Source organism: Scomber scombrus, chromosome 8 (genome assembly GCF_963691925.1).
Source record: "Scomber scombrus chromosome 8, fScoSco1.1, whole genome shotgun sequence".
Classification (NCBI taxonomy): domain Eukaryota; kingdom Metazoa; phylum Chordata; class Actinopteri; order Scombriformes; family Scombridae; genus Scomber; species Scomber scombrus.
In genome coordinates, this window is record NC_084977.1 from 5169597 (window position 1) to 5194907 (window position 25311).

Consider the following 25311-nt stretch of genomic DNA (forward strand, 5'->3'; position numbering starts at 1 on the left):
GTAGTATTTTGATATATGATATAATTCATTTTGGAAGATAAATGATAAATGTTGATAGATGAAATGTAACAATTGTAGCTGCCACATTAGTTTAAATGTCAAATGAAGCTTCATCTTGTTAACAGAATAACAGTGCTGCCTCTGCTCTATTGGAACAGATATCCCCACATTTACATACTTATAAATATATTAAAATGAACAGATCAATCTGTAATACATTTCATTTCATGCTATTAAGATGCATAAATGTTTGGATTGTTATTTTGGTTTACAGACTGGATAACATCATCTCTCTGTCAATTAAGTTATTTTTTGTAAGAAAAACTGTTAGGTCTGATAGGTCAGCAAATAAGTTGCTGTTCCAATTGCAGTTTGTTCTCCAAATCCTTTTATATTGTTCATTTTATTGTTTTCTGTATCCAATTAATTTTAATCGCATCCTTCCCTGGGGGTTAAGGTTAGGGTTAGGGGTTAGGGTTACACACAATGAAGAAACACAAGAGTTTTGCAAATCCTCCTTGCAGCTGATCCATTCTAGTACCAACCATTATACATCCATGGTCAGACATAAATTTAACCAGCATGCATTGTGCAGTAATCACCAGTGATTGAACCTGCACAGGCCTGGCGTATTTTGAATGAACCTATTGATGTTAGTCAAAGCCTGGTGCACTTCCTGAGGCTTGGTTGCCATGTGTCACCACTTTATGTATCTGTCATTTAAACCTTAAGTTATTGTTATCAGTTACCATTGTCTTTGTTCTTTATTACTTTTGCGTTTTGCGTGGTGAGCTCTGTTCGAGTTCAAATGCAGGTCTCTTTTAGAACTAATGGGTGACCCTTCAGACGGCTGAGGGCCATACAGAGATGGGTTAATAGACTTGAAGAGTTTATTAAATCTGAGGAATGTGGTATGACATTTATCTGTTATGTCCTGCATGCAGTAGGGTTTGTGATGTTTGGGACATATGTGCATCAAAGCTCTATATGCTTTTGATTTTACTTCACTATCATTTCAGAAAGAAACACATTCATTTGAAATAAGATCAGTACACTTTTGTTGCATGATATAAGTTACAATTCCTTCAGTCATGGCTGATGGGACATAAAAAGAGCAATAATTAGATAAAAGATATATATCAGACCATTACAGTTTTATATTTTGGCAGCACCATAATGATGGGTTGTCAGAATCATCTTCAGGGAATACATTATTTTTTTTATCCAAAACAAAATAAATGTATTGGTGCTCATTTCTCTGTCATCTTTTATCATTTTGTAGAAAGCAGTTTTTTGTAGTTTGACTGACAAAATCAATATTAATACAAAGTGAATATGTCATAATAATAATGCATGGTATGAAACTGGGACAGCTTCATTTAAAAAAAAAAAAAAAAAAAAGAAGTGGTTTGACATCTAGTAGTATTGCTTTGATTAGAGTCTGAAAATAATCAGCTGATGAGGACCACGTTCTTCAAACTCTGATGTACAGGTGTCTGTGTGGCATGATGGTGGTGGAGGGCCCTCTCTATGTCTCTACACATTTTTCTGCTAACATTTCATGTTCAAAAGTGCCATAACTACATTTATATATTCATAGACTTATTCAAATCATTCTCAGACAGGGCAGAGATATGCAAGAACAGCTCCACGTAGGAGATGGACTAGAGCAACTTGATCATTAAGTATCACAGAGAGAGATCTAAAGGCAAACCACCCGCTCCCTGTAAGACATCTTCGCTAGTTCAACATTCATCACGGCGGCCTCAGCATTTGAAATTGCTTTAAGAATTTGAATAATGAGCAAAGATGCCAGCCAAGAACCAAAAACTCTCAAGATTACTATCTCCCTCCAGGAATGTCAGACAAGGCCATTGCCTATGCATTTAATGTGATCACATTTACATTAATATTTAAGATACATATTTAGGAAGGGTTGCATTTAATACAAACTAGAAGTCAAAACCTTACATTCTGAACATTTTTATACTGGTGGAGTTGACAGGGAAATTGTATGATGGTAGATAATTAGAGCAGAGGAAGACAGTTGAATATCACCTCTGTGAACTGATTTTCATGCTTGATTTATCCGCTTTTTAAAAATCAGTCTTGGGACAGAAGTTGCTTAGCAAAGCTTGTTAGAAGTTAAAAGATTCAATGGTACCGAAGGTAATATCGATGATTTGGTGGTTTATCTCTAATTTAAAATACAGCATTTACTTATTACTTTTCAAATATAATATGAATAAGTGAATATGTTTGGAAGGTTACGGAACACAATATAATGAAATATTTTGTACTGTATCAACACAAAGTTATTTTCATTAAGGAAAAGTTACGTAGCTGTCATCATCAGGATTGAAGGTGATGAGCTGGAGCGAGCTGTCTTTTCTTGGGTTCCGACTAGAACCCAGTAGACTAATCAGTGCTGCTTGTCTCTTCAGATAGTTAATTAAGTCTAACAGCCTCTGGTTCAATGGCTAAAATGAAAAAAGCACTGATCTATTATGTATCAAATTCATGAAGCACTCCAATTTTATGATATGATAATTATATAATAACCACAATAATAGTAGTCCTGATGAGAATTTTGACTATTATAATCATAATTGTATGACTGATCTATAAGTATGCCAGTGTTTATCGTATATTTAATAATAATATTCTAATGATTAAAATACTGTGTGTTTTGTGATGTGGCATCTTTCAGAATTCATCCTCATGCATTTCCAATTTGCCACAAATATTTTTTTGTCATGAGGAACACTACTCTGCATGTGAAAACAGCATGGAAATCATTAGAAATAAAAATAAATGGAAGTGAGAAATTCAGTTCATAATAGAGAGGAAGGGGTTGTACTGTATTCATTCACTGGTACACTGAACCAAGTTGACCATCAGTCCTATTATAGGTCCAAAAGACCTCCCAAAGGATTGTCTCATTGTCCACGTTGCCTTTCAGTCTGTTGAGCATAGACTCATTTATCCAGTCCTTCAGGTCTGGTGATACAGCCGTTTTCCAATGTCTTAAGATAATTCTGGAGGTTATGACAAAACCTACCACAATAACAGAAAATATTCCTTTTGATACATTTGGTATTTGAGATCTATCCCCTAATAAACACACAGGTGCATGGGGACTACTGCACTCGACAAGAAACTTTAACCCAGGATGGTATCACTAATGCACTGCAGGAAGGTTCTTACCTGTGTTTTACATTTCCAGCATAAATTATAATTTATCACAATTTCATTCTGTTAAGTCTTGTTGGGGTAAGGTAATACCTGTGTGTAATCTTATATTGTGTGAACTTCCCTGTGTACCTTTTATTTTTCACTAAAAAACATACATACATATCATTATTATTGCATTATTATTATTAACAGAGCTGTTGAACTTTTGTACTGATGTTTCCACAAGGAGAGTTTCATGTCGATCCAAGCCGTAGAAGCACTCTAAATGTCATTACAATCATTATGCTCCTGCGATCTTGCATCCTCATATGGGAACATTATCTTTTGGGTTTTTCTGGATGTTATACTTCATTTTGCTTAACTTGACTTGTCCTCCTTGTTCGTACACGTTTTTTTGTGCCACCTAGTGGTAAAAAAAACTCAATACAGTGTAAAACAGTGTAAAGACGAGATGGCAGGCCTCTTGGTTAAGTCAATCAACAGGTACAAAACCTTATCAAATGTTATGGTTGAAACTTGTTCATTTATGCTGAATAACATTTGTAGTTTGATATGCTATACTAATTTCACACATTTTAGCAATAGCAACTTGCTTCGACACATCATCGTTTTTGCAAAGGGAAAGTGTGAATTTAAGGAAATAAATAATTTTATACACCAGTGAAGTAATTGTTATACAATAAAATAAACCCGTTGTCCCCATATAAGGATTTTTCTTCCAAAAATGACTTCCTGTTCAAAGACGATGCTTTGTTTTTGTACTTATCAGATTCTTCTAATCCCAAATATCTAGGATAAGTTCGGGTCTCAGGAGGAGTTATTTCATCGTAAGTTATGGTGAGTCATGTTAAATTGAATTTTCTCTGTGTGAAATTCTAAGGTGGACCCCAGGAGGAGATGTAGAAAAGCTAACAAAGAACAGAAAAAACAAACAGTGGCAATTTTACTGCTCAGATATCCCTGCTTTACATAGAATAATAATTATTACCTCTACATAGGCAGATGTCTTATTGCTGTATAATGCAGATGGTGGGTAAAGTGTCTTAGTGATTGAACCCCTCACAATATGAAACGGTTGTATTTCAGAAAAGCTGTAGACATTTGTAGAAACCACACACAGACCTCCTTCTGTTTTCCAGTGTACCAGGTTGTGAAGGCCTGTGAAGTTCCTTCGCTCTGCTAACCTTTGCCAAATTGTTCATGGATCTTTAATCTAGCCTCAGACCTGTTTAATACAGTAGCGCTCTAACAGGATTGGTGATGTTAACCCCCAGGGTTGCCAGCTGTTCCATCCCCCTGGCGGTGGTGGTGGGTCACTCAACACACACTGGGCCGCTGATGGGTGGAGCAGGGTGGGAGGGGATGCCTGGAAAGTGACAGGATCTTCTTAGCTTAGTGCAGATTGCTGCAGCGAGAGGACGAGAGGGATGCTGAGCCAGAAGGTGCTATAAAAACGCCACAGATGATTGGATATTTCTCACAGCATCACATCTAATTCTGGAGTTTTTGGGGTTTTTTTTGTTCTGTTTTTTTTTTTACTTCATTTACTCTTTTCTTGCCTGTTTTTTTTCCATCATCGCACCTGGATTTCAGGCTCTGGGGTTGGGTATATTTATGGGTTGCTGGTAGGACGCAGGACAGGTGACACACAATGGCCGTGGCTTTGGACGCAGTGTGGGTGAGGGTGAAGAACGTCTGCAAGCAGAATGGACTCCTCATCATGTCGGTGATGGCTGTGGTCATTGGATGTCTTTTAGGATTCTTCCTGAGGACAAAGCGCCTCACAGAACAGGTCAGTCTGTCTCCTCCCCCTTAACCCACTGTGACGTCATGCAGGCAGAAGATGGTTTTTTGGGAGAGAATGTTTTCCCCATTACTCTAATAGTCAACATAGACTAACATTAGATGGTATGGGATAACATTAGATACTCATACCATGAAGACCCCTGCCTGGAAGATAGAAAAAAACACTTAAAACATAAAAGATACAATGGTAGTTTATTGCAAACTGATCAACAGTAATGTAAAGTATTAATGAAACTGTCAAAAGATGCAAACACTTACTAAAAAAACACAGAGGTTATGCTGATATAAGGCATATTATCAATGTGAAATCATAGATAAAAATGCAGTAAAGCAGGAGAAGGCACGAGAAGGTGTTCTCTCTTGATATAGGTTACTGGTAAATCAATACTTCCCACATCCATCTGCAACAGTAACACACCTTGGACAACAATAAAACCAGAAATGAATTACCTCAATCAAATAAGCTTTGAGTTTCTGCCTGTTGATTTTCATACTGCAGTGGCATGGGTAAGCAATAGAGCTGCCTGAAAGCTTGGGAAAACACAACAACAGTAATGGAAGCCTGATTGGTTGGAAATAGGTTAAACCCTTAACAGGCAAGCAACCTGCTGATGGGCCAGTCAACATAATCCCACACAGTGCGACCAAATGTTGTTTAAACCTTTATAACTTTATTTTTAATTCTAGAGGGCATCCCAAAGTTTCCAAAGATACCAAATATATGATACTGACTACTGAGGCCAATGCATTTGAAATTTAGAATACTGAAACATGGGTATGATTTTTTTTTTAAATTTAATTGTAAACATCATATAGTGTCACAGTGTTGAAACAATCAGGCATGAAATATAGAAACAAGTGACAAATGAAAGGAAAAACTGGTACTGGTCTGAATGTTTGACCCTTACAGTGAGGGTATCTAGTGGCTCTGGTGTTAATCTGTGGGGGGCATTTTGCTGGCATGGTTTGGGTATACTTAACCTTTTAGAGAGAAGGGTCACTACAAATAAGTACAAAGTTATTCTGACTGATCACCTTTATCCTATAATGAAACATTTCTATTTAGATGGATGACTATTCCCCCATCCATAGGGTCACTAAATGGTTTGTTGACTGTGAAAATGATGTGAATCATATGCTATGGCCATCACAGCCACCACGATTTCAACCCAACTGAACACCTATGGGAGGTTTTGGACCACCACCATCATCAAAACACCACATAAGGGAATATCTTTTGAAAGAATGGTGTTCATCCCTCCAGTAGAGTTCAGAGACGTGTAGAATCAATGCCAAAGGAGCATTGAAGCTGACCTGGTGGCACATGGTGGCCAAACACCTTAGTAAGACAGAACTTTGTCCTCCTAGACCAGGAAATTTGAGATACGTTACCTTTTCATATTTTTGGAACACCTTACTAAGATACCTATAGTGTAATAGTGTCAGATAGTGTTAAACAAGGTTATCTTTCCAACCTTTCAGCTACAAAAGGGAAATTCAAAAAGTATTCAAAGATTTAGCATTGCACCCGTGTAACATTGTTGGAATGACGATTAAAGAGGAATCGAAGCAGCAGAGCCAGAATGTCGTCAGTGGTAATCTAAGCATCGTATTTCTTGTCAAAACCTGCATGCCTACATTACCAAAATTGCCACTCAACAGCTGACAGTTATGCTAGTAGCAGCTAATGCAGCCTCAATACGCTAGACTCAAGCAGATTTGAGGAGTGGGCTACAGAGATCTGTCAAACCCATTTTCAAAATTTGGAGTCTTCAGCTCCAACTGATATTTCCTCAAGTGACATCACTTGGGGCAATTTGGGTCTTGAAGAGGTGTGGGGTGCTTTTGATTGATAGGTAGAAAACATACACATACAGATCCAAAAACAAGCCCACAAGCTGACAATAAATAGACTGACGTAACTTCAGCACAGTGCTCTAGATACAGCCGCCGAGCAGCTTTACCGAGGGGCCCCATAAACAAAATGCAGCCTTTTCTTTCCCATCACCCCTCTGACTAAAGCTGTCATATTCTTAAATAGGCCTAAAAATAGACTCCTTTACTCTCACAATGGAGGATTACAATCCAATCAAACAAATGCTTTCTCTAATTGTACACCAAATAAGAGTGCATGTCAGTGTGACGCATTACAAGGTAACACAGGAGGCACAGACCTTTGTGTTTTCAGACAATGGAGACCCAGAGCCCTTGGTAGTTTAGAGCTAAGACCTTAAAGTACAGGCAATCTGTTTGAGTGTGTGTGTGTGTGTGTGTGTGTGTGTGTGTGTGTGTGTGTGTGTGTGTGTGTGTGTGTGTGTGTGTGTGTGTGTGTGTGCGTGCGTGCGTGTGTGTGTGCTGGTGTGTGTGTGTGTGTGCTGGTGTGTGTAAGTGCATGTGCAGCATTAGTAAAGTGAGATAAAATCAGATGTGACTCATCTCTGAGGAGAAATTAGACGACTGTATTGCCAAAAAAGTTAAAGGATTACCCTGAAATAGATGAAGTCAATGTAATTTAAAATGGAAGTCATTCAAACTTACGTAAACACATACATGAACACATTGAGTGTAAATGTATGGATGAATCTATGACATAAGTCTGGATTATAGTATTAGGAGGATCTGCAGAATCACACCATCAGCAGCAAATTTCACAGTTAAAGGGGGGAAAAAAGAGACGTGTGAAGTGAGTAAATCAACAAGAAGATATCAATTTATACATTTTATGTTGAATAACTGTATGATTGAATACTGAAATGTAATGGTACCTCAATGGTGTTAATGAGACATGAACAAGTGCTTTTCTTCCTCCAATCACAAGCTTGTTCCTTTGACCTTTATATCCAATACAAGGAAAGAGCCTATATACAGAGCAGAGTAGGGTCTTCTACATATATTGTTGGCTTTAGTAGACTGTGAGAGGACAAATTACATAACATTTGGTGCAATGCTTTGATTCAGAATTGATTCTCCATTGAAAAGGGATTCCAGATTGAATTAAACACCAGTTTACCCTGTGCCAAATCACGTGTACACATAACTGGCTGGTTGATGAATGTCAGTGACTGATTAACATAAAAAAATCAGAGGAAAGTGTTTGAGAGCATGCAGGCTTTTGATTTAGAAAATGTTAACTCCATTAATCACAGCCTGCCTGTTTGAGACTAATGAAATCAGAGTGTAATTTACTAACCAAAGTAACTGGTTCATTGTTGTTTTTTTGTAAAGACAGATGTGTGTGTCAGAGGGGTGGAATGTAATGACTTAAGCCACTTTCAGGGACACAAACCAGACTTAACACCGGTTGATTGGGGACAGCAATTGGGGAAAAAAGGTGTGTCCCCAATTGGTAAAACACTGATAACTGGGTCAGTAGTTAAAGTTAGGGTAAAGAAATTAATGTAAGTCTATGTAAATACGCCAAAAGTACATAGGTAAGATACTGTGTGTGTGTGTGTGTGTGTGTGTGTGTGTGTGTGTGTGTGTGTGTGTGTGTGTGTGTGTGTGTGTGTGTGTGTGTGTGTGTGTTGGAATAAATGAAAAGTCTGTCTCCAGCTACCTCTCCTCTGACCCACAGTGCTGGAGTTATATATACGCTCCACTAACATTGGTCTCTAGTTGATGGGGTATAAAGGATTGACTACTTCGCCTTCATCTCATGAAGCTAATTACTAAGCTATTAAATCCCAGGTGCCCAAACACCTGCCTTTTTGTGAGGAGGAACTACAAGCTGACTCCAAGGTCTGTGTTCTGTATACTGTCCATCTGCTGCACTGCCCTTGTGGTCATGATTTTTTTTTTCCATTTGTAAACTGCTTCCAAATCACTGAAGATAAGATTTTACTGTGTGAATCGATTTTATTTTTTCACCCATTCCTAAAATACACAGTAGGTGGTGTAAATGTGTAATTGTGTAATTTTCTCAATATTTCTAAGCAATATAAATGTAATTTAACTTGTTAACATGGCAGTACTAGAAGGATTTGAACTTCTTATATAAAAAAAAAAAAACCCAAAATGAAACATTGTTTGCACAAAGAAATTATTTCTTTATTACATACAGCACTAAGATAGCTGTTTCTTTTCATAGACAAAGGAAATATAGGGGAACAAATTAAGCTTGTTAAAAGAATATTAATAGATTGGAGAGACACTGTAAAATCATTTAAAACTGAACAGGTGTTATTGTGGCTTTCAGGTCATTTAAATTTAACTAGGGCTGAGTATCGGTACTCGATACCTTCTATCGAAGGAAATAAATCGATACTAAGTTGTATTGAAACGTCTGCCGTCAAACGATACCTGCAATCAATCCTTTTTGCACCCATATGAAAATATGACTATTTGTATGGACTTGCTCACAGCCAATCAACACAAGCGTTCTTTGATATAATGTGACATGTGATTGGCCCACTGCCACAGCAGCTACAACCCGTCTGTGGTGGTGAAGTCATGGTGAATTTGAGTTAGCAGTTCAGCAGCCAAGATGCAACCTAAACGCTCTAAAGTGTGGCTTCACTACACGCCTGTTACACCGGATAAAAGCAAGAGCACAAAATGTGTGATGGGTATCAAATGAATAACTCAATTGGTATTGGTATCACTTTAAGGGTACTTAGATTGGTACTGGTATCGCCATTTTTGAAACGATACCCAGCCCTAAGGATAACCCATCGCATCCCTGCCATAGATACATATACTGTAGGTTTTGATTGATAATTTAGCATGAGATTTCACCATAGTACATACATCAGTGTTTATTTTCTTTTATTTACTTTGAGATATAGAGCAACACACATTCTTGACTTAGAGAACTTATATTTCTCTTATTATCACTACTGAATAGCAGACCACTGTCATTCAGCTGTTGTGTTCCTGTTCTTTCATTCTTTGTGTCAAGGAGCACCAATAACAGAGCGCAAGGTTTACAGTTCTGATTGCTTTCCTCCTCCCCTCCACTCAAAAATGTGTTTTACATATTGTTCCTTCAGTTTGATGTTTGAATTTCACTGTACAGAATCAGGTATGAGGCTAGAAGGCCCTTTTCACATTCATCTGCTGAAGAGGAAAGTTTCTCTGTTGTGTCCAACACTTTTGACCTGTACCTTAAATAGAAGACCGCTGCCATGCACAACCGAGTTAAAACTTGCACAAGAGATTCCAATTTTTTTTTTTTTCATTGAAAATTGAATCAGTTTCGTCCTTCAGCAACTAGAATACATTTGTTTGTGCTATCACTTGAATGTAGGCTGCATGAGACTGGCAGGCATCAGCAAACCCAAACTACCTCCACTACAGTTTCTCTTATAGGAGAGATTCCTTTGGGCTGCTTTTCTAATGACAGTTTGAATAGTTTAATACATCTTATATGTGTTTCAAAGAGAGAAATGTAAATTCAAGTTGAGTTCTTAAAGAGACAGAAAGTTTTGGTTGTCAATTAAACTAGAGAGTGAATAAAGAGAGGAAACAGTGCTGGCAAGAATAAAGCTGGGTATCAAACTTTATTTTCAGATTACATTACATACAGTAGTACATGTTTATAATAGGATAAATAATTGAAGGCTATGCTTTATTCATTGTTTATGCTCGTAGGGAAGCTTTGTTTTGTGTGAGTTTGCAGAATTTACATGTACACCAAGGATACTTTGAATCAAAATTCTCATCAGTCAAGAAGGACAAACTCTCTGTGCTCTTAAGGTCAGAGCAGAACCATGATTATTTGTTTCCCTCAAAATAATAAAGTGCCTAACAAGTCACAGCCAGAGAAAAAACCTTTTCCATTTCTCTGGTTTGCTCAGTTGTCATGGAGTTAGAAAGCAATGTTTGTCAGGTTTCTGTAAAGAAGTTAGAAAAAGCACATTACACAGTGGAGGATTGCAGTAATTATGGTAACTGCATGAGTTTTGTTGTGGGGGAGAAGCAAGTTGGCGGAAACTGATGTCAAACCACTATTTAAAGCACTGAAAGCATTTACTGTGTGTTATTTTGTGATGTGGATAGAGCCCAGCCCGAGAACAACACAATAGTACTTTTTCAGTTGTTCCTGTCAGGGGTCACCACAGCATGCTGTCCGTTACCATCTCCTCCTGTTCTCTACATGTTCCTCTGTCATGTCCACCAATCTCTCTTCCTTCACCATGTCATAAACTTCCTTTTTGGCCTACCTTTTTTCCTCTTGTCTGGCAGCTCCATCTTCAGCCTCCTTCTCCCAATTTAACCATCACCTCTCCTCCGCACATGTCCAAACCATCTCAATCTTGCCCAATCTTGCTAATCCATCCTCATCACTCCCAACTACCATTTTAGCATCTTCAACTCTTCAAATCTGACCCTCTCACAACAGGGGTTTAAATCAAATCCTAAGCATTTGATTAGACCAAGAGACACAGAGCTATACAGAGGACTGTTGAGTCCACACACACCTCCCTCACCTACTGTCAGATCAGGAGGTCACAAGGGAGAGATGAATTTGAGAGACCTCATTGTTTTGGAGCATACATCTCTTCCTATCTCTCTCCACATTGCTCTGTTAGATACTACGACCCACAAACGACGAAGTGTAGATTTGACATATAACAAGATTAAAACTGGATGAAAACTGGGAAAATGTATTTCTCATTTCATGGGGCCTTTAAACTCATCTACCTTCGTCACCTCTACTTCTTGCATCGTCACTGTTCTGTAGTCCTCCCTCCCATTCATGCACATGTATCCTGTCTTGCCCCTACTGACATTCATTCATCTTCTCTCCAGTGCTGGGAGTTGTCTATTAATGTCATAGTCCCAGAGACTCCTGCCTGATCTCGCCCATCAATCTGTCCGTCACCATTGCAAACAAGACAAGGGTTCAGAGTCCATCCTTGATGTCATCCCACGAGCCTGATCTCTCAGAAATACGTGTGTCCACCACGAATCCGTGTGTCCACCACGAAAGAGGATTCCCATTGATTTTACATTGGTATTGTTTCCGTGATGGAGACACGTAAATTTGACACATTGCGTGTACCCACCACGGAATTCAGGGGTCGTGCCCCTATCACGTATTTCTGTGAGCTCAGGTTCATCCCACCTTCCACGCTGCTCTAATTTGTAACCCTGCACCACTCTTACATACTTCTATAGCACTTCCTCATACAATAGCACACCTCCTCTCTCAACACCCTGTCATATGTTTTATCTAGGTCCCTTCTGGCTTTCCTTATACTTCTCTTTCAACATGATCAAAGCAAGCATCACATCTGTAGTGCTCTTTACTGGCATTAACCATCACCTCTCCTCTCAACCTTGCTTCCACCACTCTTTCACATCACGTCATGCTGTGGTTGAATAACTGTTTACCTCTGTAGACTGAATACCTGAAAAAGTCATCTCTGTTTGTGGTACTGCAAGGGATATATCAAGTCTGATAGAGATTTATAACACAAATGACATAAGCATCAGACCAGACCACCACGGACAACTGAAGACTCCACATCCACCCTGCTCTGTAAAGCTGCACATTAGCATAGTGGTGCTAAATGTAACAACAATGTTAAAATGATGAAGCATGGCAGGTTGTGTTTTCCATGTTCACCATTTTTAGTTTAGTTTGCTAACATTTGTTGTTAGTACTAAACACAAAGAACAGCTGAGGTCAGTGGAAATGTCATTAACCTTAATCCTACCGACTGGGTAAACCAACAGAGCCCAGAGGTATACTTTTTAATCATAGCTCACAGGTGCTTTATCCTATTATTACCATTTTAATGACTTTGTCAGATCATCTCTAATGACTTCATATTTATGTTTATGTTTTAATAACTGCTTTTAAAAAATACCAATGTATTGGGGTCCTGGGGGGCCACAGTTACAAGCACCCACCTATTCAGTTTTAATAGATGGAACTATTTATCCAGGATTGTGTGCCTGGGATAAAAGCTGCAATTTGTATTAAAGAAAAGTGTATATTTTTGTTTTACATGATATGCAAATTACCTGTAACTTTCCTAAAGTAATAATAATAATCAGGGTTTTTTTCCCCCCAGGTGACATTCAATATATAACTAATTATATTTTGAGGAGAAATGAGTTAACATTTTGCTATGATGGTTGTTTCTGACAGTGGTTTATTCTTTATTCAGTCTGTCGTCCTTGTGTCTTGTCTAAGATGAGGGTTAATCAATAATCTTGTTGTACTGGGAAAAATAAAAACATCCCATGCTGTTGATGCTAAATGGAATGTCAAAGGATCACCAAAATAATTACAATTCATTGTGTATGAATATTTCTACCAAATATAATGTCAATCCATTCAGTACTGCAGTTGTTCTTGTTTTTTCCTTGAACCTGAATCAGTCAGGTGATAACTAAAGTCATGTGGAATTAACCTTTGGGGACCATTCATTTCTGTACAAAACAACCAAATGACATTCTTATAAGCAAAAACTATGCAACATTTACTTATATAACTTATATTCACAAATAATTCATTCTTCCTGTGACCAATTACAGTAGCTTTTGGTGACTAATGTTTGCTAATGTTGGCAAACCTAAGATACATATTGCTGTTACTAACATTCAGATCACTAACTTTATGACTCCGCCCTAACTGTTGTTGTTGCACTTCATTTTAGCATTTACCTGTGGCTGTCACTTGTAGTCGAAGTGGACACTGTTTAGCAAACGTTATGTAGTTTCATTTTAAAGGGCATGTGTCATATTTTTTAATATGAAAAACTCATAACAAAAAGTTCTATTTTAATGCGTATAATTTTTCATTTGTAAGAGGAAGAATTCGTTTTTTCCCTTCTAAAGTTATGTAGTCTCGCTTTAAGCAAGATAAATTGACATCTTGTAACACTGATGCTGTTTTGTTATATTGTACTGTTTCATATTGTGTTACACTTGGTCGGTACAACCTGTCAAACTGCAGCTGCCCCGTTGACGGGTCCTTTAGAAACAGATGCACTTGCCCCATGCACCACTAACAGACTCACACATGCTGGCAAGTACACACTGAGCCATTCACATGAGTGCAAGATGAGCAGAGCAGAGACAAACCTCTGGTTCTCTGGTTGTATGTGAGTGCTGATCCTGCTCTTATACAGAAAACTAAGCTCTCTCTGCTTAATGCCCAACAGAAAAGCTCTTTAGCTGTCATTATGCACCCTCCTCACCCTGCAGCCCCTCAATGAACCATCCTCCCATCTCCCCTGTCATCTACCCTCACACTCACTTCCATCATCTGCATACAATACCTACTTTTTATGTTTATTAATCATAAGATAGCTAGCCTTGGTGCCATGGTGGTCAGCTATGGTGGTTACCTCTTGCTCATCCCTCTTCAGCAGTATATAGCAAATTGATTAAGGATGATAAAATGCCTCTGATACTGACCCGTGACTTCACTTGTGCTTTAGCCTTTTGATTTAGACTGGTTTCATATCCTCTCCAAGCCCAAACATTAAAAATGATATTGTTAAAAAGTAGACTGAGCATCACGCATGTTTTAAATCAATCTGCCAGCTGCCGATCATGCAAGACCAGGAAGGAAAGACTTAAAGTCTGACAAAAGATAATACCTAGGATTATCACATACAAATATAAACACCATTAGCTGAACAAAACATACAGAATATTACACAAAGAATGGTAGGCTAAGGCTAATATTAATGCATTTTGATGAGCTATAATTGTAGCTAAAGTTAGCTGGGAGCTAACATATGTAGTTACCTTTTCAAAATTGAAATCAAGGAACCCTGGACAAGGTTAGCAATGTCTAATATTAGCTCTCTGTCATTGATCAAAGGCCATCTAAAAAGTTAGTCTAATTTTGCTGCTGTTTTTAAGTCCATGATGACTTAAAACTCGAAATGCAAAGTTTAGGGCTTGACTAGGGAATTGTGCGTCTTAGGTATAGACTGTATATAAAATGGACATCCGTGACGTCACCCATTGGTTTGTGGACTGCTGCTTGGAAGCGAATAATATCGGATCTGAGCAGCGCCATCTTGAAAAGTTCAGGTGCATGCTGGGTAAAAAAAAAACACAGATTCTACTTATATGGGCATCAGGAGGAGCAAGAGGCGCCCTCCTGAACCTGTGAATCAACCTGTCAATCACAACGTAGCCACGCCCTAATGAATACCCTGCTTTATCGTCAAATATAAAATCAGGGAGGCCAAAATTTCACAAATGAACATCATACTGCATTGAAGAAGGCTTTAAACTAGCGATTGAGACCATAAACACATTTTGAAAACGTTTACTGAGGTTATAAATCAAGTGAGAAGTTGGTGAATTCTCCATTGACTTGTATAGAGACGGAAGTCCTTTTGAAACCAAAACGGTCGCCCCCTGGTGGCCTTTTGATAGAATGCCGTTTTAAATTACTTCCGCGTTCGCATCATTTCAGAGGACCCGAACTCCCCGCCTGGTCTTAAGTCTGATTTCATATACTTGAGACTTAGGATACATCTACATTAAGCCAGCTAAATTCTACAATGCCGTTTTCATACAAAGACAACATGCATCTACAGCAGGTGTTACAGGTAATTTCTGCAAATACCTACATCCACACTAAAACTCCAAAATGGGTCATTCTCCTCCTACTAGTGCAGTACCCCTTCAAAACATGCCTGTTTGGAACGGGCCGCTTGGCCCCTGTTTGCTTCTTCAACACATAGAAAATGAATACAGCTGATGTGAGGTATGAATGAGTATACTAACAATATTGGTGGCCTACTCTCAGAAATGTACCTGAATGCCTCCTGTCACTCGCTGCTGATCTGTTAAATGTGCTGCTAACATACACTTTTTGTCTAGACACAGTGTCCATTTCTCTCACTTGAGTCATGCCTTGTCTCTTGCATAGAGTGGAGAATTTTAACATATCAAGTGTCCAAATTGCACCAAATTGGACAATGCACCCGCCAAGTGTGGAGTTTATTGGATGAACTGTTAAAGAGATACACAAAGGACATATACACAGACAAAGATTCCTTTCTTTAGTAGACAGATTGGGCATGTACAGAGGATGGCAACGTTAGTCATTGAAAACCAGTGAAGAAGAAACAGTGTACTATTTGCAATCAGATTACAACAATTCAGAGAGAGAACAGTGGTAAATAGCTACATTTAAATCTAAAACAAGCTATCAGTTACTAGATAAAGTAGACAAAGTTGTGTTGTGGTTCTTCTTCTTCCTCTTCCAATGAAATAACAATGTCCAAACAATAAAATGCTGTGCTACTGCCACCATCTGTTTTGTCCTTGATATGACAGCGTTTCTACAAAGCTCTTTTTTCCCTGTACACACTACAGTATGAGATTAAGAGACTCTAAAGTTTTGAGGGGAGAAAAACATTGTTTTAGTCTTGACTGAGGGCCAAAATGGAGAAAAAATAGATGCCTTTACAAATGTAGCTAGTTTAGTGTTGACTCATACTTGTAACTTCCAAAACAGTGACTGAATTCAAATGAATATGCCAGCCCTCTCGTCAAGTCCAGTTCCTTCCATTATTTCATAGTCTCGTTGATGGAGGATAAATTACTGTTTCCATAAATGTGAGCAATCTGTGCAGGGTTGTTTTTGAGCCAGCTATCTTTGAGGGGTACTGAAGCCCTGTCTTCTGTAGTTTGGGGATATATGAGGGTTGTAGCAACCTGTTCAATTTTGGTGGACATATGGTGCTTGAAGTTGTCTGCCAGGATCATATCAGTGACTAATTTGATGTATGTTTTTTTAAATGTTTGACTTGATTCAACATGTCAGATTATGCGACATCAATGGCCTTTTTGCGATTCAAGTAAAATAGTGTACAGATGCCACATTTTAAACTGGATTGATTTACCATGTTTTTTCCAACCAATCCAGGCAGAACAATGTCTGGGAAATGTGTATTTGTAAAACCCTGACTACAAAAAGGTAACTTTTAAACCATTTACAGAAATCCATTTGGTTAGGTGAAAATATCTGAAATCTGTTCAACGTGGTATTTTCCTGTTCCTTCATGATGTGGCATTTTGTGTCCTTAAAAATATCTAAAGAAAGACACAAATGAAGTAACAGAAGCAAATCCAAGTGGAAAGAAATTCAGGCCCAATTAAACATGATTGCCAAATTGATTGAATTAAAATAAACTTTTCTCTGAAATGTCAAACTGAAAGCCTACCAGGAAATACGTGAATGTTTTTCTTGACATTTGAAAATTCTTCATTCATAATATAGACACATTAGTCCTGACTAAACATTAGTCATTAAATTATGAAACACTCAAGAACTTTAATGTTTCAAGCTTACAAAAACAGAAAGGTGCAGCTGGGTGTAAGTGTATGAAGACACTGAAATCATTAAGGATGATTAAGCACATTTTATTAGCTTGACAGATGTTTGTATCTTTGTACTTAAACCAATGAACGTTTGACAGTAATTCCATGAATACCATGGTTAAAAGTAATAAAGAAAGGATTCTGACCTTTTGAGCATTCTCTAATATTCAGTCATTGTTGATTAAAATGTTTGTTTGTAATTTCTTTCTGCCCTCAATTAAAGTAGATGGAGATGTGGGTGTTCAAACAAACAAACATGAGCCCACACACCATGCTGCCAATCTACTCACACTTTGGAGAATAATAAAGTGTGTACGAGTGTTTATGTGGCACTTTCAGTCACACCGTATGTAAACTGTCAGCCCATCTCCATCTGTTCAAGCTCTGTTGGCAAGCGTGTGAAGAACATTTACATTTTAAAGCCATAGATTTCCAAACACCGGCTCCTGTTGCAGATCCCTTAAAGCAAACCGTGACCCACAGCGATAACTTGAGAGTAAAGAAGCTTTTTGAAAAACTCTTGATATGCTGCCAAGTTCATTTTGACAGAGTGGAGATACAAAGTCTGGCTGCAGGGGATAGAGCAGCACAGCTGATAGAGAACAGCTGTCCACTGCTGCTTTGGAAAGAGGCCACCGTTAAGCCCTGTGGACACTGAGGCAAACACACAAAAACCCTGTGAGATCCTTCGATTTATGCCAAACTGTCACACAAAACTCTTTAGCCTTGGAAATATGTTACCGGTGTTCTATCTATGCAATTTCATGACTTCCAATTTTTCCAAATTAGATCCCCTCCTTTGTATTTACCTATCTATTTTGTACCTTCATCAACCTTCTTGTGAAGTCATTTGCATCACTTGCCAAAAAACCATCACTGGTCTCTGGCACAGCACAAAGCCTGTTGAGAAGCACAGGGATGTGATTGAAATAAACAACAAAGTCTAAATTTCACAACAGTGACTTGCTGTCTTGCTTTTGGGGGTGTCTCAAAGTCAGCAGGAAGGGACGAGATGAAGATAAGAAAACTCAGCTTATCTACCGCCAACGCTTTTGCAAAATCAAGCATAATTGTTTTTCTTTAAGACAGCATCTCTGAGATGTTGCAGGGGTGACTCTATATTTCTAATAGTAAAAATGTCACAAAATAATGATCTATCATACAATTTGAGTAATTACACATTTCAATGGCGTGAATCAAGTACATTTGAACATTTTTTTAGGGATCGCAATGTCAGTCGGACCATAATCTTCGGTCCAGGCTTACATATTTCAGCAACTATTGGATGGATAGCTATGTACAGACATTTATGCTTCTCAGAGGATTAATTCCAACGACTCTCATGATTCCCTGACTTTTCCTCTAGCACCACTTGCTGACCTTTTTTTTTTCCTTATCCATTTAAATATTGCAACATCTACAAGATGGATTGGCATTAAATTTTCCATGGTTTTCAAAAGATGATTCCTTGTCCCCTGACTTTTACTCTAGCACCACCATCATTGACATTTTTGGGGTTTTTTTTGTGAAATGTGTCAGCAACTATTAGATGGATCGTCATGGAATTTGGTACAAACATTCATGTCCTACTGAGAATGAATGGTCATTTTCACAATTAAGAAGTTCCCTTCTTCCCCAACCCTATGCCCATGGGTTGTGGGTTTTGAAAGAAATTAGCATTTAGGGTTAGCGTCCAGTTTCATTATTTGAAATGTTGGATCCAGTGTTTTTGAAACTTGACCTATGTAGACCAAAAGCTACAATATCTTGTCCTCTCCTATAGCAGGTGTGACCATTCATTTAGGCAACAGATTAAAAGCTCCTTGGGGACATTATTATTGCTATATTGCACAAAATTAGAAGACTCTGGAAGGTCTCACTGTCATAAGGCAGTGCAAAATCATTATTCAACAAGTCCTCCAAATGTTTTCTCTCCCAGGAGCTAAAGAAGACTGCAACTATTGGACTTGTATTTGTCAGGTGGATTGGAATGTGATTCCAAATGAATGATGTTTGGTGCCTTGGCAAAGAAATCTAGTATTGCAGCTTAAAAAAATCTAAGCAAACATGTTTTTTTCCTTCCAGTAGAGAGTAGCAATATCAACAAGTTAAGACAGTGGTTCTATAAAGTAGGGTCCGGTGACCACCAGGGGTTCTTGAGAGGATTCTAGGTGGACATTAGCAAAAAAGGAGAATGGTTTACTTTCACAGAATGATAGACTATTTTGGTCATGGTTTTCATACATTTTCTTTAATAAAACATATAAAAAGTAAACATCTTATGAGATGGGGTGAACTGGGGTTTGCATTGGAAATAATTGTGCTGTATCCCCAAAGGCTGTATATCTAGTGCTATTTAAAAAAAGAAAAAAGCTCAATGTTCTTGCTTTAACAGCTTCTACCTGCATTAGTAAAACACAAGCCTTAGCTGACAATCACAGTTTCTGCATAAATAAATACAGACCACTATGAGCATTAAAACCTTACTGTGTTATCAAGAAAATGTTGAACGATTAAGAAAATAGTTGCTTTAACAGTGTGTATAAACTGTGTGTGTGTGTGTGTGTGTGTGTGTTGTATTCTGTCCCTGAATAAAACTTAATTAACTTTTCTTGTAAAGCGTGTCAGTTTAAGATAACACTTTATTGATTCTCGAAGGGAAACTCATATGTAAGAATAGCACAGAGACAGGCTGAGAGGCAAGGACAGATAAAGAACTCAATGAATTGAATAAAAAATAAAAAAGTGACCTAAAAAATCTCTCTATATATTAGAATACATTACACTTCATAAATAAAATGTGCAAATATTGGTGCAAATGTAATATGGTCCACAATGTGAATTATATATACAGTATACAGTAATAATACAATACTAATAAGGGAATGCTATGATACAGTATAGGATACACAAAAGCACAATAATAACAATACAGGAATTATATGATATTGTTATACAGTGATATAAGTTATATAATGCAGTGTAAAGTACTACTTCTTCTATTAGTCATAGTCCAGTGACTTATATACATAATTGGAATGGGGTACCTTCTATTTACATATCCACAGAGACTCTTTAAGAAATGATTCAGCTATTCTCATAATTTTTTATTATAAATTGACAGAAGAGAGAAAAAAAACCCCATCATTCCCTCTTCATGGTGCTGCAGTGTGAGCAGTGTGAGTGCTCATTTTCAGGGCTCCAGAGATTCTAACAATATCTGGAAGAGGTCCAGACATCCTAACAATGCCTTTTTCCTTTTCATTATTTAAAAAAAAATATTATAAACATTCTATTCACCAACTCAAATGCTCTCCATCAAAATATTTCTGACCATCTTTTCTTTTTCTTGTTTCTTGACAGGAGGTGAAATACTTCCAGTTTCCTGGAGAGTTGCTAATGAGGATGCTGAAGATGCTGATTCTTCCACTCGTTGTGTCCAGGTACTAATGTCTGTCCTCTGCACTCTGAGGGGCTCTTCATTATAATCCTCACAGCTTGAACCTGGTCATCCCTTGGTTTAACAAATCAGACGTCAGTGATAAATTCTTTGAGACATTGTATTGTATCTTACTGTAGGTGTATCTTTTGTTGGATCACAGCAGGTTGGGCTGGAAATAGTACACTAAGAGTCAGTGAAAATGATTAAAGGACAGTTTCACAAGTTTTCAAGTCTGTTTTTCTTGCTGTAATCATTCCTCCTGTCCATACTGACTATTAAAAGATCCCTTTCAAATGTGCTTTCAATGTAAGTGATGGAGGACAACATGGATTTTGTCCTCCATCACTTCCATTGACTTTTAACAGTCAGTATGAACAGGGGGAATGATTACAGTGAGGAAAACCTCTTTCACTGACAGTGGTTTTAAGACAGCCTTGAAAAATTGGGAACATTTTTATGTCAAACATGACGAGACAGAAAATATATACATATATCAGTGAATGTCCATTTTCATGCTGTAGTCAAATTTGGCCAAAAGTATCCAAACAAATGTCTTTTTGTCACTAAACTGATGAAGAATGCTGCACACTATAGGGTCACCATTTCATTTAAGGCTGTTGCCTTTTGAACAAATTCAAACTGGCATGTAAATGTTTCAAATTAACTCGAATAAGGCAACGCTTTCCCACGCTATCTGAGGGGCTAACAGCACTGCCTCATCATTCTCGCCAAGATGCCTCCGTGTGGACCACATTAGATTCTCAGTGAAGCGGACCATAGATTTTTAGAAAAATAAAAGCCTTGACAGCATAATTGAAGAGGAGGATTTTCTCAATATGTGACAGATTTCTTTAATAACAGATTTGTTAATATTCATGTACCTCTATCAGATTTATGATTATGGCTCGTATGGATGTCTATGATTATTGTAATAAGGTAGGAACCGACCTCTCATAATGAAAGTCCAACGTGCAGCCCCACTTTCGTAAATAGGAAGGAATCTGGAGCTCACTACTCATCTGTGTATTTATTGAAGTGCAAATAAACCAAAGTAGTGATGCAAACCCATGTGCTTGAGAGTTATTGCTTTGAAGGAGTTTTATTTGCACCTAAAATGGAGAAAGAATCTTTACGACTAGTCGAACTCTCTCTTGCACGATTTTATTAAGAGGTCAAAAAACAACAGCGGGTTCACATAAGGCGCCTTTAAACTGCGTGACAACAGTGACTGTGTAAGTTGACTGCATGTCACAGTGTGCGAGACACAGCTCTAATAAAATATGTCAGACTGAAACGAAATCAATTTGAAGCCTGCCAGAACCGTGTGTGCCATGTATGTTTTGGAGGAACTGTGTGAACCGTTTCTGATTGACAACCAAAGATTTGGACTGACAACCAACAATTTGACCATGTTTCAGTAAAATAAAGTAAAGGGGCCTTTAGTAAAGGTTACGGCACTAAGGAACATGTATAAAAACACCAAGTTATAAAGACATTTGTTTGTTCATACTCTGGATATAACATAATGACAACCCTCTAATTCTGGCTAGTTAGGGTTGTGGCAAAATGGGTGAGGCCTTATCCCTGTTACGCTTTGATACATTTCTTTCCATACTTGCCTTTTGTTTGTTTAGACCAGACATGTCCAAACCAATCCTTAAAGGGCACATTGTAGTTCCAACCAATCAAGAACACACGATTCGTCCAATCAGTTGAATGAAGAGGTGAATTGATTAAATGAGTCAAGCCCGGTATGCTCCTGCTTGGTTGAAATGGAAAACCTGCAGCCACATGAACCCTGTTAGAGAATTTTAATTATGCAGCCCATACGTCAGTGGAGAGAGTAGACAGGAGTCCAGGATGTCTTGCGTTGAAATGGTTTATTTACTTGATCAAGGAGAAGTGAAAGAATGATCAGTACACGTTATGTTCTGATGCTCCCCTTCAATTCTGAAGTTTCTGTCCTTTCGGGGATAGACTTTAAACCACACAGATAATACCCAAGGTTGAGCCATGCCCAAATATGTGCAGATCCAACACATCTACAACAGAATTTAGTCTACTGGTCTACAGACAAAACAGTGCTTAGACCTTTGTCCTCCATCCAATACAATATCAATCCTCTGATAACAGTTACCTCTACTCCGCTCAGGGAAACAGGCAAACACATATCTGACCTCGGCTGCTATAGCAACACTATCAGAATTCCTCCTGTTTTCCTCTAAAGGAGCACACTCACTGCTTACCACTATCTCAAGGGGAGACAGTGTCTTAACCAAGATTTGGTGTGGCCTTGCTATGACTGCAGAGTCTAGTTTGACCCAGTGCATGCCAATGACTGACGTAAATGATGGATAATACCCTAACAAACCCTTTATGGAATAGTTTGGACATGCCTGGTTTAGCCAGTATGATGTCATCATTTGTAGCATTGCTCTCACATACTATCATTGGTTTGTTATATTTTCATCTGCATTTCTGGTTTAATCAAGACTATTAGGAAGAAGTTATATATAAGCTTGTTGGGTTACTTACGATATGCACCATGCTTTCAGGAGATACAAGGAATCAGCATCCAATGACTTCCTGTATTTATACACTGGATGACATCATCAGATCTCACTGGGTTACACTAAGCATGGGGGATGTATAGTATTTAGTTAAATCATTGGGTTAGTTGTTGTTTCCTCTTACTTTGACTTATGGTGAGGACTGTGCTCAAGATGCTCTGTGTGTTATTAACTGATATTGTCATATACCTGTCGTCTGTATAAGAGAAGGTCAGACACCACTGAGAGAAATATAGTTGTGTCTAGACAGATTGGAGGGCCTATTTAAAGGGGACAGTTGTTTGTTAAGGGAGAGAGCAGAAAGGAAAGACAGTGTGGAAATGATCATGCTGAGTTTCTGATTCTGCCTTCCATCAACTTCCTTGATGCTATGGCTAAGCTACGTCATAGGGGGATCAATCATACAAAACAGATGTGTCAGCACCAATAAGAGTGTCATAATAAACTGTCAGGCATTTGTATACACTGAACCTTATTATCAGCACAACTCTATATTAACTGATATGGTTCTCATCATGTATACACTCTGATTATGTATGTTTATGTCACTCATACAACACAGCTGCTTTGAGGATCACTCTGTTTTGTGTGTGTGTGTGTGTGTGTGTGTGTGTGTGTGTGTGTGTGTGTGCGTGTGTGTTTCCATTCTCTCCCTGAATGCTGAATGAAAGCAGTAGGGGATTAAGAGCATTGATCCTTACATTACAAGATAAATCTAACACATATCACTAACAATGATATGATGCCAGCCTGGCTGTGATTCAAATATTGTCTATGTACCAGTTGTTAGTGGTGGTTAAAAAAAAAAGTTACATGCAGACATGAGTATAATGCTTCCAAATCATTCTACTTTATCACACATTAAAACACAATGTGAAATAGATCATATGAATGAGAACAAACACACAGCACGGTGCAGACAAGGACAAGAGAGCTCAAAATGTTTGATGAGTAAAGCATGCAGAAGACTTGTGAAGTTTATTCATTTACTGCAGTTCACAGAATTTGAAATTTTCTGTCTATAAAGACCATGTTTCATCCTTGGGGCAAACAAGCAGTACCCCTGTAGAGGGTTACAGCTCTCTAACCTGCACACAATAGCATTAATTGAGGGCATTAGCAGACTGATGAGGCACCCCGTGTATAACTGAAATGCCACAATTATTGAAAAGTTGAATTGACCTCAAGCATCAACAGGAATGTGGTAATCATCTAGAGAGCTGCAATGAATCATGAATGAATGGATGAAAAATAGATCTTGAACATGTTTTCAGTGAGGTTCGTGGGATCATTGGGAGTTCGGGGAGTTTTGGGTCCTTCAACGTCATACACCTTCCCTGAGGCGACCCAGCCAATGGTTGATTAGATCATAACACAAGTGGCTTTCTGCCTCCCCCTCCTATCCTGAAGGCCTTCTCAGCTGCCTCTGGGATTGTGTGGATGGCACCACTTCTCCAGACTCAAATAATACTTTACTTTTATAATACATTAACATTGCACTTCTATTGGTGTATATAACATTCACTGGATATCCAGGTGCCACAGCAATGTCAATGTTTCCGTTTATTTTAGCTTTCTGGTGTTTCTGTGCTTAAACATCACACACCTCAAAGAAAAAAGCAGCAGTAAAAATGAAAAAATGATGCAAGTTACTGTCAGTTTACCACAGTTGTTGCTTTCATTGCCTGAAGGTGACTGATATTGATGAGTACATCTGTAGGACTAAACCACAGACTGTAAAGAAAATATGGATGTAGTCACCCATTGGTGACATCACCTATTGGTTTTTGAACTGCGGTTTTGAAGCCTCAAGTTTAGCAATTTAAACTGCACTATTGGAGCTGGGTGTTATGGACTAAAAGTATCATGATATATTTTACCATATAACACATATCCCATATTACAATATTACAATATCCAAAAAAAGTATGAATTGCTTAATTACAGCTTGCATGTTCCCCATAACATCAAAGCACCACTTACAGTTGTGTC

At 38.1% G+C, this 25311-nt stretch overlaps 1 protein-coding gene across 1 annotated transcript in view; it reads left to right on the top strand.

Annotated features, from left to right (window-relative positions):
* Positions 1 to 4846: 4846 nt before the first annotated feature.
* The window catches only part of slc1a7b (solute carrier family 1 member 7b), a 37273-nt gene continuing 16808 nt past the window's right edge, over positions 4847 to 25311 (top strand). The window contains exons 1-2 of the mRNA XM_062423728.1: positions 4847 to 4987; positions 20671 to 20750. Of these exons, the coding sequence (XP_062279712.1) occupies positions 4847 to 4987; positions 20671 to 20750 (221 nt within the window). The remainder of the gene's footprint in view (positions 4988 to 20670; positions 20751 to 25311) is intronic.